Genomic DNA, 20,723 nt, shown 5'->3' with positions numbered 1-20,723 from the left:
TTTATAAGCTCAAATTGGGGAAATTAGTGACTATATTTTGAGATTTGGTATGTTTTCTTTATGTATCTATATAAAATATGAAAATTAAAATTATAATTTAATAATCTAAGATCAAATATTTATTAATCTGTATTTCACCTTATTAATGACTTATGTTTGTTTACCACATTTTTTTTAGTTAAGCGTTTTTTTATTAATTTATTTACTTGGCTGCGGCGGGTCTTAGTTGCAGCACGTGGGCTCTTCGTTGCGGCGCTCAGGCTTCTCTTCTAGTTGTGGCGCGCAGGCTCTAGAGTGCACGGGCTCAGTAGTTGCAGCACGGACTTAGTTGCCCCATGGCATGTGAGATCTTAGTTCCCCGACCAGGGATTGAACCCGTGTCCCCTGCATTGGAAGGTGGATTCTTAACTGTTGGACCACTAAGGAAGTCCCTGTTTACCACATTTGATTTTGCTACACATTTGTTCACATTTATTGATAATCAAAAATCTGTCAGTAGAGAGACTTCCCTGGTGGTGCAGTGGTTAAGAATCTACCTGCCAATGCAGGGGACACGGGTTTGAGCCCTGGTCCGGGAAGATCCCACATGCCGCGGATCAGCTAAGCCCGTGCGCCACAACTACTGAGTCTGAACTCTAAAGCCCGCGAGCCACAACTGCTGAGCCCTCATGCCACAACTACTGAGCCCAAGAGCCACAATTACTGAGGCTGCGTCCTACAACTACTGAAGCCCGCATGCCTAAAGCCCATGCTCTGCAACAAGAGAAGCCACCGCAATGAGAAGCCCATGCACCGCAACAAAGAGTACCCCCGCTCTCTGCAACTAGAGAAAGCCCGCGTGCAGCAACGAAAACCCAACGCAGCCAAAAATAAATAAATTTATTTTTTAAAAAAACCCATCAGTATAAACATTGCTGACCTAGACCTTAATTGTCATTATTTTAAAAATCCATTAGCAAGACCCTTCCTAAGCCCATCTATGGACCTCATGTTAGGGAACGCTTATGTTATATAATGCATTAATTAAATCTCTGAAATGTATTTTCATAACACCTTTTTTATAGCACTACAAATTTAATGGTGAAAATGAATTGCATCACCTTCTAAAGGAATTTAAATTTTCTATATCCTGGTCATGAGAACTTGATTTTCCAACCCGAAGTTGTTAAGGTCTGTCTGAATCACTAAAAGAATGAGTTAGTTTTCTCATGATCTGCTTGTAAAGGTTAGTGAAGGACAGCACTTTGAAAGAAATGGATAATACGCATCCTTCCAGAGCTCCTGTATATTACAGCTGTCTGTTTGGACTCACTCCAACAACAGCTCAGTGACTCTTAGAGGAAGAGAATTTTAGAGGCCCTAACTGGGGCTCAGAATAATTGTACTGAAAGACACTTGCTTCCCATGCATAACCACTGCAGTGAAATTTGTTTAAAATGGTTTCTTATCCCTTAAATCCAATTGATCTCTCAGTGCTTTTGATTTTCCTTTACAAGGTATCTTTGTCTATCTCTTTTCTTGCTTATTACTGTTGCTACCACTCTTTTGTTCAGGGCCTTGTTACATTTTCCCTGGGATAATTTCAACATATTAGTTTTCCTACTTACTCATTTATGCTGTAGGATTATAGTGACCCAAATAAAGACCCTATCCTGGAAAAGTTCACAGTCTATCAGGAAGTCAAACATGGATGTAGATAATATAATAATAATGTATTAAGGTACAGCTATAGAAATATATAAGAGGCTGGGTAACATTAAGAAAGGAAGTAATTAACTCTGGAAATAAATATTAAAGAGATTAATCAAACCATGGAATTACTGAGATTTAAATCATGTTATTTCGGTAGTAAGTGTAGAGGCAAGTTTTTGTTCTCTTGTTCTAAATAAACTAAATGTTCATTTGTAATTTTTTAAAAAAACAGAAAAGTTTATTTTCTAGTTAATGAGCAAATAGATGCAGCTGAGATGCAACAGTGGCAACTGAGTTAGCCACAAAACTACTTTAATGTTTTCCTGTTGACCTATCTGAGAATGAGGGTAGAAAATATCTTGTCAACATATGTCTAAATAGATACACATTTGTAAATGTGTCAGTGAAATCAGATAACATTTGCTAAATGTATCAGTTAAATAAAAAAATGGTGTTTGTAAAACCTTTGGTCATTCAACATTTATGCAGCTTCTATATTTTGGGACATATATATCTAGAAAATACAAGGTGCTTATTTTAGCAAATTGTGGCTGTTTGGGGTGATTAAGCTGCAATCGAGTCCGTATAGATATCCCCTAAATTTGCAAGTGTACACTTAAAAATAGCTTTCTTATTTTTAATGACTTTCTATTGCAGATGTAATATTGATATTTTAGAAACAAATAACTGTTTTAAACATAATATACTTCTGAAATTAAAATCTGAATTAAAAATATATAAGATATGCTTTATGTATATTTTAAAGTAATCAAGTTAGAAAAGGTCTCTGCTGTCTTAGCCAGTGTTTATAGAGACTCATAATCCACAGTCAACTAATAGTTTTCTGTACTCTGCCTTGGTGATATTGACTCTAGAGTATTGTACTAGATTTTGGTTGCTGCATTTTGAGATGAATATTATTAGCAAAAGAACACATCCAGTGATAGCAAAGAAGATGACAACAAACTGTCTCACCTGAATTATGGTTAAAGGAATTGGGATTAAAAGACCTAGGGAAAATTCTAATCTCTGTCAATATGTGAAGAGATAGAGAAGGCAGAACTGTTGGAATAAAGAAGTTTAGGAATAACAACCTTTAGGAATAACTTTAGAAGTGCTTCACAAAAACTTCTACATCAGTTAGTGAGCTCCTAACACTGAAAATATTTAAGTGACTTATGAGATACTTTAGCATTTCAAGATTTTAACTTCACTGGCTTAAAATTAATGTCTTTGTTTTTGTTTTCAAAGTACTTAGATTGAAAGTATAGGGTTGTGGTTGTAAAGATAGGGTTGGGATGACTTATTAGCCATCGTGCATTTAGAAAATTCTCCAGTTGCTATCAAGTAATTCTGATACCTTTTCAGAGGTAGCAAACTTTTTCTGTAAAAAGCCAGATAGTAAATATTTTAGGTTTTGCAGGCCACATGGTCTCTGTAGCACCTGCTCAACTCTACTGTTGTAGTGCAAAAGCATCGTTGACAATACGTAAACACGGTTTATTCGCTGTGTTCCAATTAAACTTTATTTACAAAAGCAGGTGGTGAGTTGGATTTGGCCTGTGGGCCATAGTTTGACAACCCTTGCCTTAAATGATGAAATCTGGAAATAACATTTTAATATAAATGGAGAAAGGCTTTCAATTTAGGAGTTAAAAACAAATTGTCAAAATGTCATTGTCTTTTTGGGCTGAAAGTGCACACTAAGTGTTCAAAATACTGAATTGCCCATTGAAGTAAGAAGCCTAAAAGTCAAGTGACAGTGGAGAGTCTGAGACTATTTTGTACTGTTCATTTCTGCTGCATATTTTGTCCTTAAAGGTGTGTTTACTCCTGCTGAGCAATATCATCCATCCCGCATGGACTGCTAATGCAGACAGACCCAACCCCTACCAAGACATAAATGCAGGTTCAGGCCTTCTAAGAACAAAAAAGACTTTCAGTGCCTCCTGCCCAAGCACAGTAATTTTTAACAGTAATTTTAATACCAGAACAAGGAAGTAAACAGAAGTCCCTGATCAGCAAGTTATCTGTTACATGTTTTGTTCTAACCTCATAAAGCAGAGGTTCTCATATCATCATTTGGTCTGTTGGCCTTTAGCTAATAGACTGTTAGAAAACGATGGCCAAATGTGGATGCTGAGTAGAAATGAATAACAGAAGAACAGGAGGCTACTCTCATAAGGCAGTCTGGCCACAGCTGAGAAGTGACCATTGACTGCTAGAAAACCAGGGGATGAGAGCGTTTTTAAATCAGTCTCCACCCTGGGGTCATTGGTTTTAGAGTCAGAAATACCCTCAGACTCCTCAGTAATACTGAAAAGCTTTGCTATCTTGTATTTTCGTATAGCACAGTAGTTCATTTTATAATGAGGACTGTAATTCATCAAGAAAAGGGTAAGTTGTGAAATATATTTATACATACTCTTTTAGGAAGACAGAACTGCCCCAGTTGAAATAACTCATTATTAGATATATTTAAAAATTAGGATAGGGCTTCCCTGGTGGCGCAGTGGTTGAGAATCTGCCTGCCAATGCAGGGGACACGGGTTCGAGCCCTGGTCTGGGAGGATCCCACGTGCCGCGGAGCAACTAGGCCCGTGAGCCACAACTGCTAAGCCTGCGCGTCTGGAGCTTGTGCTCCGCAACAAGAGAGGCCGCGACAGTGAGAGGCCTGCGCACCGCGATGAAGGGTGGCCGCAACTACAGAAAGTCCACGCACAGAAACGAAGACCCAACACAGCCAAAAATAAATAAATAAATAAATAAAATTAAAAAAAATTAGGATAAGCAAAACCAATTTATTTCCTAACAGTTCTGAATAATTGTGATTTGTCAGTATGTGACTATTTAGTCTTGGCATTCTGAACTCCAAAGCCCAATAGAGTAGTTCCTTGACTCTTAAAGTGTTTTCTTTTTAGCAAATACATTTTTGTCACCTCAGACCTCCAAATTGCATAGATTCATATTTTAAATATTAATCTTAGAGTGATTTATCCCCCTCTACTGCTTTTCAAATAAGTTTTTCTTTGTAAATAGGTTATGCCCATAAGTTTGGATAATTCCACCTTTTTTATCAACATTTAATTTTTTCTGTAGTGTAAAGACCATTTATTTAAAACATTACATACTCTGATTTCTTAACTTTAGGGATTTTCCTCCAAATTTGGGAAATTGAGAAAATTAAGTTTTTATACCTTGGTTTAATGTTTATTTGGTTATATCCTATATTTAAAAACAATTTTTTTAAGAAATCTGAATTTAAAAATCATGAAAAAAATGTCATGTCATTCTTGTGTTCAAAATACTTCAGAGACTCCGTTTTACTTAGAGTGTACTATATAAAATTCAAACTCCTTAAAATGGAGTCTGCTCACCTTTCTGGCCCCTGCCTACCTCTCACCCCTCCTTCTTTATCACATATCCTACCTATTCTCATGCACTTCATACTCAAGTAATAAAAACAGCTTGTATTGCTGGTAAAAGGTGCATTCTTTCATGGTCTGTGACTTTGCACACATACTCTTGTGGCAATCTAAAACACCCTCCTCGTCTAGCTCTCCCATGTCCAAGCCACCTCTTCTCTGCAAAATCCCTACTAATCTGTAATACTCAGACTTTACCTCTGTGATGCCTTCCCTAGCCTCCTCAGGCAGTTGGAGATTTCCTGTGACTTTTCCAAAGTTCATATTCTGTCTTATAACAATTTTCCATTGTTAAAGTTGTTCCTGTGTCTTGTCTTTCCCCAGTAAACTAAACAACCAAAGAGAAAGCATCTATTTACCATTGTTTTCATACTATTTAACCTAGAACCTGGCACAAGCAAGTATTTCTCCAAAAAGGAGGATTCCTCACACCTAAGCCATAAATAGCTGTACCAATTAAATGGGGATACTAGGGGTTTGGGGAACTAGAAGCAGCTGCAAAAGTACCAGCATCTGAGCCACATTCTAAACTCATCTGTGAGCCTTGCAATACCAGTGCTACCTTCAAGTTTCAGCACTTGACACTGGTGCTGCTTTATGAAGCTGAAGCTCCTTATTTACTTGCTTCCCTCTGTAAAAGAACCCAAGCCCCTTTTTCCCATCCCTAACTGATGCTAGTCCTGAATAATTCATAATAGCTTGAAAAGATAATATGGGTATACTTAACAGGTTTATTAATAATATTTAACATTTTTGAGTGCTTACAGTGTGCCAGTCTCTTTGCTTACATGTTTTTCATATATTACCTCATCTAATACCACAGTCTGATGAAGTATATGCCATTATCCCAACATAACAAATTGGGGCAGTGGGCGGCAGGGGTGGGGAGTGATATAAGGTGCCGTGAGATGAATTAAACTGCTCAAGGCCATACAACTATTAACTAAGGCAGACAGAATGTGAATCCAGTGTAACTTCAGAGCCCATTCTCTTATTTACCACCAGTGAATATTCCTGCCATAACTGAAGCCCAAATAGCAGCATGGTTATAATGTACACTTTGAAATCATCTAGACCTGGATTCAAAATCCGTATCTAACATTTACTGGTGGCGAATAACTTTACTTCTCTGACCTTCGGTTTTCTCGTATGTAAAATGGTTATTACCTACACCAAAAGGGTTATTGCCTGCATAAGTGCAAGATGCATACTAAATACTAAGTGTTAGCTCCATGTGCCTCTTCTACACTTCTGTTCTTGTGAGCTCTGAGGTAATGGTTTGAACAGAATAAGGCCTGGCAGAAGACGACAAATAAAGTTAGCTTCCTCTCTCTTCTGTATAGTACTACCAGAGTGTCGACCAGTGCCTGCCTTCCAGGATCGCCAAGTGTTTTATAGCTGTGATTGCATTTATTCTCTTAATGAGAAGGGCATGTCTTGAGTATTTACTAGTTGTTAATTGCCCATAAATATACTATAGTAGAATAAGGATTAGAATCAGTGATCTCCTGTTGTACTAGACTTCTCTTTTGCTAATTCTTAGGAAACATATGGGACTCTGGGGGTTGTTATTTATTATATATAAAATAGTTGCCCGCATGATTCCGTAACATAGATCAGTTAGTGCCATTCAACAAAGAAAACTATAAACACAGCTGCTGTTTTAGTGTGGTTTGTGGTTTGGTTTTGTTTTTGTTTGAACTTTTTTGTGCAGGCAGATCATCATTTAAAAGTAGTCATTTGGCATTTTCCCTTGCATTCTTCAAATTTTTTTGTATGTTTTTAAAAAGCTTAGCTTAATTCAGTTTATAATTATGCACTCAGATTGATCCATCTGGTCTTTTTGCTAGCCAATGAATTTTCTTTTAAAAGTATAGAAAATAGGATAATTATATTTTAAATCCTATAACTTCAGTGAGTCCCTTTTATAAATTTGAAGAAAATATTTTCAGGTATTAAAAAATAATTTTTTATTCCTTATTGTCTTTCAATTGATTTCTGTATTTCCAGAGGTAGGGAGAGGGCTTGAAATTTCTCCTATTTCCACTCCTCACCTCCTTCATATGTTATAACTCTGAAGCATACCATAAACACTTGTTTGCAACTGAGAATGGGTACAGCAGAAATGTCTGATCAAAATAGGTTCTATTGTTCTCTCTAGGTTGCAGTGGCTGTGAGGAGAAAGATGGATTGTAGGGGGCAAATGTAGATGTAGTAAGACCATTTAGGCCTTTGCAGTGGTCCAGACAAGAAATAGTAGTGGCCCGACCCAAGGTACTAAGAGATTCAGGATATAGAATTAACAGAATTGGTTGATGGATTAGCTGTTGGCGAGCATGACATAAAGGAGTCAGAGATAGGTTTCTGGATTAGATATATCGTGCTCCTCACCTCTTTCTCACTGTGTTTGTTCAGCTCTAGCTTATCCCTAAAGAATTTAGTTTATATGTTACCTCCTATGGAAAACTTTCCCACTCCAACTTCCATTAAGTTAGGTGACCACTCTGTGTGCTTTTATAGCACCTGGCACTTCATGAGAACATTTTTTTTCTGTTTTGTACCTGTGAATTTATTACCCCACACCCATATACACATAACCTTCACACTCTTGATTTTGTCTTGTGAGGGCAAGGGCCATGCCTGTATTACTTATCATCATATTCCCAGCACCTAACATGGTCCTGGGGACAACATCAATACATTTTTGGTGAATAAACAAAGTGTCATTTATAGCTATTGTCTACAGTGCCTGATAGAGTAATTGAATACGTAAGTTATCTGGGCTCTTTTTTGATTCATTCCTCTTGCTTAACTTTTATTTCTTCTTTATTTTCTTGATATCTCACACCTTATTTTTTCTTATATCTTTACAGTTTAGCTTACTGAATAAAAGAAAATATAAACAGCAAGAAATAAAATTTTGTTTTGTGGGTTTTGACAGTATCTTCCAAAGGAACCCCTAAGGTTGTTGACATCTAAAATAAATGAGGGCTTCAGATTGTAATAATACTTAATATTTTTCCAAATAATATAAGTGCTTAACACAGTTTGTTGGAACGTTAATACTGACAAAAAGAGTCATTGGATATGTAGATCAGTTCATTTCAATCAGAAGTATTAGGACTGGGTTATTTGATAAAAGGGATGGATCATTGCAAATTCATCATCATATCTCAAGGAAAATGCATTGATGACACTTTACATTATAGTGAATATATAACTAAATTATACTTAAAAGCTTATTATACTTAAGCTTTATACTTAAGTAAATTTAATTATACTTAAAATACTTAGGGCTTCCCTGGTGGCGCAGTGGTTGGGAGTCCACCTGCCGATGCAGGGGACACCAGTTCGTGCCCCGGTCCGGGAGGATCCCACATGCCGCGGAGCGGCTGGGCCCGTGAGCCATAGCCACTGAACCTGCGCGTCCAGAACCTGTGCTCTGCAACGGGAGAGGGCACAACAGTGAGAGGGCCGCGTACCGAAAAAAACCAAAACAAAACAAAAAACTTAGATATGGTCTAAGATATCACTTAGACAATAATCAATACAAAAAAGGAAATTACAATGATTTTTCTTTCTTTTCTTAAGAAAGAAAAAAAGACTAAGCTATGTAAATTCTAGTTACCACAGGGTGGAAGTAGGGGTGTAAAAGCAAAAGGATTTGACTTCTCTAGCCTTTACTTTACTCATCTGTAAAATAAAAACAATGCACCCATGATCTAAAAGAGCCTTTCCAGCCCAAATTCTGTTGCTCCATAAAATAGAAAAGAATGATATATTACGGGAATTTTGGTTTCAGTTGCAACTTACTATTTATTCTCTCCATAGCCCCAGCTCTGTCTTGTTAAGAACTGACTTTAAAAGTCCATTCAAATAAAACTTTTTTTATTGAATGAATTTATTAAATACAAGTGATTTTTTTTCTAATTTCTGCTTTGGAATCAGTTCTTCTAGCCTAATTAGGAGCAACAATCTAAGATGAATTGTAATTACTTACCCTAATCATTTCAAACTACAGAAAATGAATTTTTGCATTTAGTAATACCATAAATGTATTCTTTGATGGTTGTTTCTCTTTTAATATATGTTTTCTTTCTTTGGTTTAGATTTCTGCTTTGGGACAGCCACGCATCTAATTCCTTAAAGTACTTTTATATGTAAAACTTGTAAAGGATCAGAACAATGCCTCCAAGACCATCATCAGGTGAACTGTGGGGCATCCACTTGATGCCCCCAAGAATCCTAGTAGAATGTTTACTACCAAATGGGATGATAGTGACTTTAGAATGCCTCCGTGAGGCTACATTAATAACTATAAAGCATGAACTATTTAAAGAAGCGAGAAAATACCCTCTCCATCAACTTCTTCAAGATGAATCTTCTTACATTTTCGTAAGTGTTACCCAAGAAGCAGAAAGGGAAGAATTTTTTGATGAAACAAGACGACTTTGTGACCTTCGGCTTTTTCAACCCTTTTTAAAAGTAATTGAACCAGTAGGCAACCGTGAAGAAAAGATCCTCAATCGAGAAATTGGTATGATAAAATTTTGAAATGGCCTTGTCATTCTATTCTAAATGCAAATAACTATGAAGCTTAACTATTTTCTCATTAGTAAAATATTTTGTCTGAACTGGTTAATTACCTTTGTAATCTTAAATAGATTTCAAAATAAAAATCATTACAAATCTAAAGTTTTTTTGACTGTTAGGCTGAGGAACTGTTTTTAACACCTTGGTATTATTCTGTAAAGTTTTCTTTAAGAAGTATCATTTGTAGGGATGATTTATATTTGTTATATCCCAGTTTTGTTTTGTCTTTTAAAAAATAATTGATATGAATAATTTTGCTACCTTTGCTCCAAATTGCCGAACAGATCATATTTTATATATTAAAAGTATTTGCGATCTTGTCAATTCTTACTATATGTATTCATCAAAAATTTTATTAACAAAGAGAAACTTCTTTATTGTGATCTTCCATATCTACCAAGTTCCCTATTTACAATAAACATGGTCTTACTGTGTGTTTAACAGAATGTTATATTCTCTATATAATTTTTTTAAGGTTTTGCTATTGGCATGCCAGTGTGTGAATTCGATATGGTTAAAGATCCAGAAGTACAGGACTTCCGAAGAAATATTCTCAATGTTTGTAAAGAAGCTGTGGATCTTAGGGATCTCAATTCACCGCATAGTAGAGCAATGTATGTCTATCCTCCAAATGTAGAATCTTCACCAGAACTGCCAAAGCACATATATAATAAATTGGATAAAGGTAAGAAAATTGTAAATCTACCATAATTGGTCACTGTAGTGAAAACTTTTATCTGTGCGTATATCTTTGTACAGTCTTTTTTTTGGGGGGGCCCAGCTGCTCCGCGGCATGTGGGATCCTCCCGGACCAGGGCACGAACCCATGTCCCCTGCTTGGGCAGGCGGACTCTCAACCACTGCGCCACCAGGGAATCCCTGTAGTCTTTTTATCCTAGCTAGATGATAAGCTTCTTGAAGGCAGGGAATGCTTTACTGACAAGATATAGCTGAGTGCCAAGTACACAACTTTTTTTTTTTAAATCTTGAATTATTTTATTTGTGTGTGTCCTCATGAAATGTGTAATACTTTGTGTGATGTATTTTCTTTATAATTGAATTTATTATTTGTTTTTTATTGGGGTATAGTTGTTTTACAATGTTGTGTTAGTTTGTGCTGTACAGCAAAGTGGAGTTCCCTGTGCTATACAGCAGGTTCTTATTAGTTATCTATGTTATACATATTAGTGTATATATGTCAATCCCAATCTCCCAGTTCATCCCACCCTCATCCCCCACTTTCCCCCCTTGGCGTCCATATATTTGTTCTCTACATCTGTGTCTCTATTTCTGCCTTGCAAACTGGTTCTTCGGTACCATTTTTCTAGATTCTGCATATATGCATTAATATACAATATTTGTTTTTCTCTTTCTGACTTACTTCACCCTGTATGACAGTCTCTAGGTCCATCCAGGTCTCTACAAATGACCCAATTTCATTCCTTTTTATGGCTGAGTAATATTCCATTGTATATATATACCACATCTTCTTTATCCATTTGTCTGTCGATGGACATTTAGGTTGCTTCCATGACCTGGTTATTGTAAATAGTGCTGCTATGAACATTGGGGCACGTGTGTCTTTTTGAATTATTGTTTTCTCTGGGTATATGCCCAGTAGTGGGATTGCTGGGTTAGATTTTTAAGGAACCTCCATACTGTTCTCCATAGTAGCTGTATCAACAGTGCAAGAGGATTCCCTTTTCTCCACACCCTCTCCAGCATTTATTGTTTGTTGATTTTCTGATGATGCCCATTCTAACCGGTGTGAGGTGATACCTCATTGTAGTTTTGATTTGCATTTCTCTAATAATTAGTGATGTTGAGCATCTTTTCATGTGCCTCTTGGCCATCTGTATGTCTTCTTTGGTAAAATGTCTATTTAGGTCTTACACCCATTTTTAGATTGGGTTGTTTGCTTTTTTGATATTGAGCTACATGAGCTGTTTGTATATTTTGGAGATTAATCCTTTGTCCGTTGATTCATTTGCAAATATTTTCTCCCATTCTGAGGGTTGTCTTTTTTTTCAGGTACACAACTTGCGTGCAGTAAGTAGTGATTGATTGAATGAATGTGTCCATATGGTGCTGATCCCTTGGTGAATTGTTTATCTCAGAATAAAACTGAAAGCAAAAAAAGCATTGAGTTTGAAATTCACTGTTACAGAATTATAGCTGATTATCTTTTTACAAATAAAAATAAGTATAAATAGAAATATTTTATGAAATTTTGGGGAAACGTCACACATTCTTACTATATGCAAAGAAAAAGTAAATTTCCTAATCTTAATGTTAGATGCAGTATTTAACTCTGATCATAGTGAGTGATAATATATAAGTCGACTTTTGACAATATATCAATTTCTAGAATTAAGTGTACATGAGAATATATAAACTAATTGTTTTAGAAATGAAAATATCATTGTGTCAGATAAATATTTGTATTTTTCAGAATAACAAAGTGAAGTTTTTAATTGAAAGTTATAGAATAGGTTAACTTAATACACTATTAAATATAATATTCTCTCAGTAGAATAAATTAAGACATCTTATTACTATTTTAGACATATTTTTCAAAGTAGTTTAATGCTTATATAACATAAGGTCTTCATTAAAAGTTCATTTCTGGGCTTCCTTGGTGGTGCAGTGGTTGAGAATCCGCCTGCCAATGCAGGAGACACGGGTTCAAGCCCTGGTCTGGGAAGATCCCACATGCTGCAGAGTGGCTGGGCCCACGTGCCACAACTGCTGAGCCTGCGCTCTGGAGCCCACAGGCCACAACTGCTGAGCCCCACGGGCTGCAAGTGCTGAAGCCTGTGTGCCTGGAGTCTGTGCTCCATGAGAGGGGCCACTGCAGTGAGAGGCCCGCGCACCGCAACGAAGAGTGGCCCCCACTCGCCGCAACTAGAGAAAGCCTGCGCACAGAGCAAAGACACAACGCAGCCAAAAATAAATAAAGAAAATAAAGAAATTTTTTAAAAATTCATTTCTACTTTAGCGTACTTTTTAAAATGGAATGCTCTTTTTATTTTTCCCCACTATTTATGAAATATTTCCAACATATAGAAAGTTTGAAAGAATTTTACTCTGGATACCTACACCACTCTAACATAGTTTTAATCTTTTCATTTTCATTATTTTTTTTTTTGGTCCCCCAGCTTAAAGCTTAATTATTCTTCTTAAAAGGAAAAAAAATAGAAAATTTATTTTTTTCCCCTTCCTCCCCCATCTTTTCTCTCATTCTGATTCAGCATCTTTCTTTAAGTCTCCATGATTCTTTCCCACAGTTCCCAGAAACTCTTCCACTTAAGGTACTATTGAACCTTTGATGCCATCATGAGTCACTCTTCACAGGGGTTGTATCTGTGAAGTATGTCATGTAGTTTAGAATGGAAATTAGCTTGGTCTCAGGTAATTGAGACACACAGTAGTCACAGTTTTGTGTGCTTGCCTTAAAACATGAGGTTTGGGCATGGTTTGGCAGCCCTATCAGATATGAAGATTTGGTCGTTCTACCTGATATTTACCTGTATTTAATTAAGGTTGATTGTAAGTCATTATGGTTAGTGCATACTTTTGGAAATTTGTCTCTTGAAAAATGAAATATATGTGGTGACTGCATCTAATATTATTTTCCTATTATAGGGCAAATAATAGTGGTGATTTGGGTAATAGTTTCTCCAAATAATGACAAGCAGAAGTATACTCTGAAAATCAACCATGACTGTGTGCCAGAACAAGTAATTGCTGAAGCAATCAGGAAGAAAACTCGAAGTATGTTGCTATCATCTGAACAACTAAAACTCTGTGTTTTAGAATATCAGGGCAAGTATATTTTAAAAGTGTGTGGATGTGACGAATACTTCCTAGAAAAATATCCTCTGAGTCAGTATAAGGTGAGTAACAAGTTTCAAAGATCTTACTTTTAAATTTAAAAGGTAATCACATTGGGAACTGGTATCTGTATTTAGGACATAGTTTTTGAAAATTAAAAACAAATTTTTTTTGGCTGTGCTGCACAGCTTACGGGATCTTAGTTCCCCCATCAGGGACTGAACCCGCACTCCAGCAGTGAAAGTGCCAAGTCCTAACCGCTGGACTGCCAGGGAATTCCCAAAATTAAATAATTAATATTAGTAAATAGATTAATAAGTTTATTTTTTACACTATATTTAATTTGAGAGACTGATGAATTTGAGATGACAGATGCTATTCTTTTAGATTTTATATAATTAATATTTGGGGACCTGACTACATATATGGGTAAGCTGATTAATGTTTTACAATTGTAACAATAGTTATATCATTATTCAGATACAAACATTTGATTTGGTGACTGTTTAATTGTGCCATGAGGTAAGATATAATAATGCTTCAGGTATTCTACATGCAAAAAATGCATCGTGTGCTTTTCTGGATAGGTCCAGTTCTATAGTGGAAATACTTTTATAGCCAATAGGAATTTTAAATAACATGGAACTTGCCCAAAAGGCTTTTCATGTGCCTTACTTTTTTTAAAAAGGGTTTGTTGTGTTCATTTGAATAGGCAGTGTAAGCAATAAGGTAAATGTGTTCTTTGTCAAAAAAAAAAAAAGTTGGCAGTTATACTAATCCCCAAATATGGGGTATTTAATGATTTTTATCCCCTCCCAAGCAGTGGCACTAGAAGGAATGAAAATAAACATTTCAAAAAATCCATGATCTATAGTTAATTAAGGTGTACTATAAATACTTCCCTACTCTCTATTTCTATTCATTAAATAAATACCTATAAGAAGCAACTGTATTTGTACCAAGCATATGTCAAGTGCTGATTTACAATACCAAGCAAGACATGGTTCTGGCTTTTAGGTTGCTTACAGTATAGTAGGGCTTATGGGTAAGAAAATAGGTTTTTGTAATATGTGTACAGTTGCTTGAAAATCTATCCTAACTACCATTTCAGAGTTCAAACCAATGCATTTTAATATTTTTTAAAACATATTCCATAATTTTATTAGTCTCCTCTCTTTGTGGCTTTTGGGTTTTTTTGTTCTGTTTTTTTTTTTAACAAAACAAATATTTCTCAAGAAATGTTGGGACAGAAGAACAAGTGGGCAGCAGCACTTGGATTTGACATCAGTATGACTTAATAGATTGAATGGCAGAGGCTTCCTAAATGATGTTGCTTTTCCTTTAACAAGCACCTGCCGTATGTTTTCAGTTGGCTAGAAAACATCTACCTCAGCTTTTAGTTCTTTTCTGTAATTCTAATATCTAGTGTTTTCATAATGAGTATCTTCTTATCCTTATTTTTAATTCCTTTTTTCTTTTCTTTCTTTTTCCTTCCAGTTAAAGGTAGAACTACAGTCTAAAAAGCTGACCTTTGTTTTTCTTTTCTTTTATACAATTTATATTCCAAGATGTGTTTGGTTTATCTGTGCTAAAACCTAACTCCCAAATGTTAGTTTTTTAAATGTTATAAATATAGCAACTGCTAAGAAATGTGTCTATAATGTTTGATTTTTTAATTACCTTTGCAGATTAGTATGTAAATTCTCATAGTACTCTTATATGTTGCCTTTAAAATGAAAAACCTTACAAGAAATGCCTTCTCTCCTCCCACCTTAATCTCTTACAGTATATAAGAAGCTGTATAATGCTTGGGAGGATGCCCAATTTGATGCTGATGGCTAAAGAAAGCCTCTACTCTCAACTGCCAATGGACTGTTTTACAATGCCATCTTATTCCAGACGCATCTCCACAGCTACACCATATATGAATGGAGAAACATCTACAAAATCCCTTTGGGTTATAAATAGTGCACTTAGAATAAAAATTCTTTGTGCAACCTATGTGAATGTGAATATTCGAGACATTGACAAGGTAAGGTCAAGTGTTGATGTTTATTATTGTATATAAATTATTTTATATAAATCTTTTTTATTGAAGTATATAATAATCTGTTGACCTACAGTATGTTTTCAGCTGGCTACAAAACATCTACCTCAGCTTATAATCATTTTCTGTAATTCTAATATCCCTAATTCTAATAATTCTAATACCCATAATTCTAAGCTCTTAAAACCAAACTTTTACAGAATTCATTTGGCAGGAAAACCTGACCTAACCTGAAGCGAGGTTTTTTACAGTCTTTATTTATCCCACTTAGTGTAAATATCCAAATGTTTTATTGCAGAAATATTAATTTCTTTACGGAGTGCTGCTTTAACTGCTAAGAGTACTAAGTAATATTTAGTATATGTACCAATTTATCTTTCTAAAATATGAAAAACTCTGAATTACATACCTGCCCTAAAGGGATTGTGGGCCTATCTTGATTTTTAATAGTGTAATGTCCGCCTGAAGGCAGCAGTACATTTTGGTGAAGAATCTGCATCAGTATTAATTTACTATACATGTGAAGAAAAAGAGAACAGAGAAGCTACATCTGAACAGAAACTTTAGTTGATTCTCTCATTCATATCAGTTACATTGTTTTGATAATGTTTAATATTGGTCTGGTCTAGTATGTATGTGTGCATGTGTATATATACATATATATATATATATGTATGTGTATACACATAACTTTTTATTTTCCTTAGATCTATGTTCGAACAGGTATCTACCATGGAGGAGAACCCTTATGTGATAATGTGAACACTCAAAGAGTACCTTGTTCCAATCCCAGGTAAGGAAGTATATATGAGTTTATATTTCCAAAAGTCATATTAGTGTTTAGCAGTATAATAAATAAAAGTAGTATAGTTTACATCATTAGTTTTATACAAGTCATATATAATTACCAGACATTTACATATAGAACATGAGGACATTCCGTCTAATGAGTATCAATCACAGGATCACTTTATTGATTCTCCCTAAAACGTTATCGGAAGGGTTTTTCTGATCCTCTCTTCTCATTGTGTCAAGGAGAGAACAGAATGTGGTTATAGTTTTGTGCTGATTATTCCTTACATTAGATCCATAAACCTAGCATTTTATTCCTTTTTTATCTCCATTTGCATTTCCATTAAGAAGTGAGACTTGGCAAACAACTTTAGAGCTGGACTACTCTGAGGCAGTTTTCTTTACAGTACTCCCAAGAATACATATTTATGACATTCAAATAAAGAATCTTGGGGAACAAACCAGTTTCTTAGTGGGAGCGGGTGTTATTGGGAACATTTTTAAATGATTACTGCCTAGATAAAATGAAGAAATAGGTAGTATAATTCAACAGCTTGACATCCTGCCATTTCTTTGCTTCTCTGTATAGAATCATTTGGGGATAAAAGTTTATTCTTGAAATTAATAGTAATATTTTAAGAGAACTCAAATTGGAATTAAATGTTAAAGATGGATTTTTTAGACTAGCAATAGAGCTAACTAGTGGATCTTCCAGAAGTAAATTTCATAATCAATTCAGACTGAGTTCTAGGAGAGTCAAGAAAAAGTTATGGTGTTGTAATTAAATTGATAGAGGTGAGAGAGCCTACGTAAAGTTCAAAGAGATGGTAGCCTTCTCTACCAGGAGGAAGGGAAATAGTTCCCCGCCCCGCCTGAACCATCATAGGTCAGAAACTATCAATACATCATTCGGGGTAGAAGTTATGCTGTGGCAACAGACCACACCAGAATCTTCTGAATTTTTTGTTAGAACAACAAATGTTTATTTCCCACTCACACAGCATATCTGTCACAGGTTAGGTGGGTGGTTGTGCAAGGAGCAGAAAAACAATATTTGAGGAAATTATAGCCAAAATTTTCCAAATTTGGTGAAAACTATAAAACCAACAATCTAAGGAATTCAGCAAGCCCCAAGCAAAGACCCCAAAATAATGTTGGATAGATTTATCCTAGTTCTTTCAAGTACCAAGAATAAACAGGCTTTAGAAAAATAAATGGTAAATTTATTTAATAATATAAGATTAAACTGTCAAAATTTTAATATCTTAAAATAGCTATTCATAAAGGACTTATATTTTATTGTCTTTCCTTTAAGAATATCTGTAAGGTAAAATCCCTGTGGTAGTAGTATAAAGATTTAAGTAAATTTTAAAACTTTTCTGCATTTACAGAAAAGATCAGAGGTAAAAGTGTATTAAGTTATTAGAAAGATAGAATCTTAAAAATTCTTACTGAGATTAAGTGATTGTTCTAAATCTGTTCTTTCTATATGCTAAATAAATTTCTTATAAATGTACCAGTTATCTCCCAATGTCAAAATCAATTTGGAATATATATATAAAACCATTGCCAGAATAAAGAACTTAATTGGGTATGGGTGGGGTGTGTGTGTGAAAGGAACATGCTTTATTCGGTTAGCATAATACTGAACTACATTAATAAGACACAGTTCTCTTAGAAAGTGTGTAGAAAATTTCTCACTAATTATGAGCAATTCTAAAAATTTCAGAGTAGTACAAAGTACTAGGTACATTTGAGATACATCTTCTAATTTTTCTTGAATTACTGTGGACTTATCAAATCTCACAGTATTTCTTTTCCCTGCATTTGTTGTCTCCTTTCCCTTTCGATTTCCTTCTAGCTAAGTTCCCGCATTTTAAATGTCTTCTCTGTATAAAAGGACAATATATTTCTTTTTATCTTTGCCCACACTCAAGCAAAGATACTAGAATAAATAGAACTTATTTTACTGATGGCTTTATAACTTAGTCTGACTAATTAAAAGTAGAATTCTTATACTGTTTTGTTAATTAAGTCTTGTTTTATTTATAATCAGAAAACAGAACAGAATTATAAAGAAGCCATTTGAAAAGTTTTCCAAGTTAATATCTAGCACTTGAGCTTTTAACATGGACCAGTTGCTGTTCTAAGTGCTTTACTTATGTTATCTCATTTAATCTTCAAAACAACTCTCTGAGAGTAGGTACTATTATTAGTCCCATTTCACACATGAAAAAACAAACAAAGCGAGGGTTACACAAAGCGAGGGTTACACATATAGTAAAATAGTAGAAACAAGACTTTACTCCAGGTAGTCTGACTTCTGAGTCCAAGCTTTTAGCCATTACTATAATGATTTTAATTAAAAAAAAAAAACTACTACTTATTATACTTCGCTCTTTACCAGTATGTTTACCAAATATAGACATAATTTTGCATGTAACATCCAATAAATTGAAGGGAATTTATCATAAAAATTTGAATAATTTTTATCATCACTTGTTGTAGGAGCTTCTTATGCTTTCCTTATTATGAATGTCAAGTTTTATTACCTCTTGTGAAGTAGTTAATTACTCTAAAATTTACATACTTTCTCCTTACGTATCCTTTATTTTATTTACATACTGACTTATTTAAATTAATGGGCTCTTCTGGATGAAACTACATCATATATAAAAGTAATTAAATATAATTTTAATCATAATAGGAAATCTAATTTTATCTTACTTAGTTTCCCTTTTCTCTTTGCCTCTTCTATAAGCTAATTTGTTTTTTATTTTTACTGAAATATAGCACAAATGCATAAATCATAATTGCACAGTTCAGTGAATTATCACAAGGTGATAATACCTATATAGCCACTGTGCTGGTCAAGAATTAGAACATTTACCAGCATTCCAAAAACCCCTCCTCACACTACTTCCCAATCCATTAATCTTCTCTCCTCCCCAAAGATAACTACTATCTTGATTTCTAACACTATTGGTTAGTTTTGGTTATTCCTGAATTTTATATAAATGGACTGAAGGAGTAGATATTCTTTTGTGTCTAGCTTCTTACACTCAATATTATGTTTGTAAGATTTCATCCATATTGTAAATAACTGGTGTTCATTTCTATTGATATATAGTGTGCCATTATATGAATATACTACCATTTATTCTACTGTTGGTCATTTGAATTTTTTTGAAGTTTGGGGATACTGTAAATAATTCTATTAACATTCTGTGCAAAAATGCATACATTTCTGTGGTTTTATACCTAGAGGTGGAGCTGAGTCATGGTTCAGTTTTAATAGATTATGCTTTCCAAATTGGTTGTACAAATTACACCTCCCCTAGCATGTATGAGATTTCCTGTTACTGCACCTCCTTACCACCCCTTAGTATCATCAGTCTTTATAGTTTTAGCCATTCTTTTTTATAGTGATATCTTTTATTTTGCATTTTTTGAATGACATATTGACTACTTTCTTTTTTTTAAACATTTATTTATTTATTTATTTATTTTTGGCTGCGTCAGGTCTTAGTTGTAGCCCGCAGGCTTCTCTCTAGTTGTGTCGTGAGGGTTTTCTCTTCTCTAGCTGTGGTGCGCAGGCTCCAGGGCACGTGAGCTCAGTAGTTGTGGCCGCGGGCTTAGTTGCCCTGCGGCATGTGGGATCTTAGTTCCCTGACCAGGGTTCAAACCCGAGTCCCCTGCATTGTAAGGCAGATTCTTTACCACTGGACCACCAGGGAAGTCCTGATATTGGCTACTTTTTCATGTGTATTAGCCATTTAAATATGACCTTGTGAAGTCTTTGTTCCAGTCAATCTCTGGCTTGGTTTTCATTTGATTTATCTTTTTCTTGATGATTTGTAGGAGTCATTTATATACTCTAGAAAAAGTCTTTTTTGGTAAATTATTTTTTTCTTAATTTTTCATAGGTGGAATGAATGGCTGAATTACGATATATACATTCCTGATCTTCCTCGTGCTGCTCGACTTTGCCTTTCTATTTGTTCTGTTAAAGGCCGAAAGGGTGCTAAAGAGGTAAAGTATTTCAAAAGGAACAATCATTCACCTCTAAAAACTCCTAATTATACTGCTGATTGAATTTTTTCAAGAAATGGATATTATTTTTCTTTGTTTAAAAAATTAATAAGCATTTTAAAATAATATATTTATTTAAAGAAGAATAGCTTGATAGAGCTTCCAGAATTTATTTTATGATGAATATGTCCTGAGTTCATACTGATAAAATTTTTAAACTTGCAGAGTGACTACATACAAATATCTGTCTTGCTTGCTTTGGTTCATATTTCCTATTTATAATTAAAAAATACATGTAATTTCAAATG

The 20,723-nt window shown here is 34.8% G+C and overlaps 1 protein-coding gene across 1 annotated transcript in view; it reads left to right on the top strand.

Annotated features, from left to right (window-relative positions):
* The window catches only part of PIK3CA (phosphatidylinositol-4,5-bisphosphate 3-kinase catalytic subunit alpha), a 111,725-nt gene that overhangs the window by 67,848 nt on the left and 23,154 nt on the right, over positions 1-20,723 (top strand). Inside the window, exons 2-7 of the mRNA XM_029214176.1 lie at positions 9,227-9,654; positions 10,186-10,395; positions 13,356-13,606; positions 15,331-15,576; positions 16,299-16,384; positions 20,310-20,415. Of these exons, the coding sequence (XP_029070009.1) occupies positions 9,303-9,654; positions 10,186-10,395; positions 13,356-13,606; positions 15,331-15,576; positions 16,299-16,384; positions 20,310-20,415 (1,251 nt within the window). The 5' untranslated portion in view covers positions 9,227-9,302. The remainder of the gene's footprint in view (positions 1-9,226; positions 9,655-10,185; positions 10,396-13,355; positions 13,607-15,330; positions 15,577-16,298; positions 16,385-20,309; positions 20,416-20,723) is intronic.

The sequence above is a fragment of the Monodon monoceros genome, unplaced genomic scaffold (assembly GCF_005190385.1).
Source record: "Monodon monoceros isolate NGI ecotype Baffin Bay Population unplaced genomic scaffold, NGI_Narwhal_1 Super_Scaffold_11, whole genome shotgun sequence".
In the NCBI taxonomy this organism is placed as follows: domain Eukaryota; kingdom Metazoa; phylum Chordata; class Mammalia; order Artiodactyla; family Monodontidae; genus Monodon; species Monodon monoceros.
Note: the sequence above shows the minus strand (reverse complement) of the source record. Positions and strands in the feature narration are given on the sequence as shown.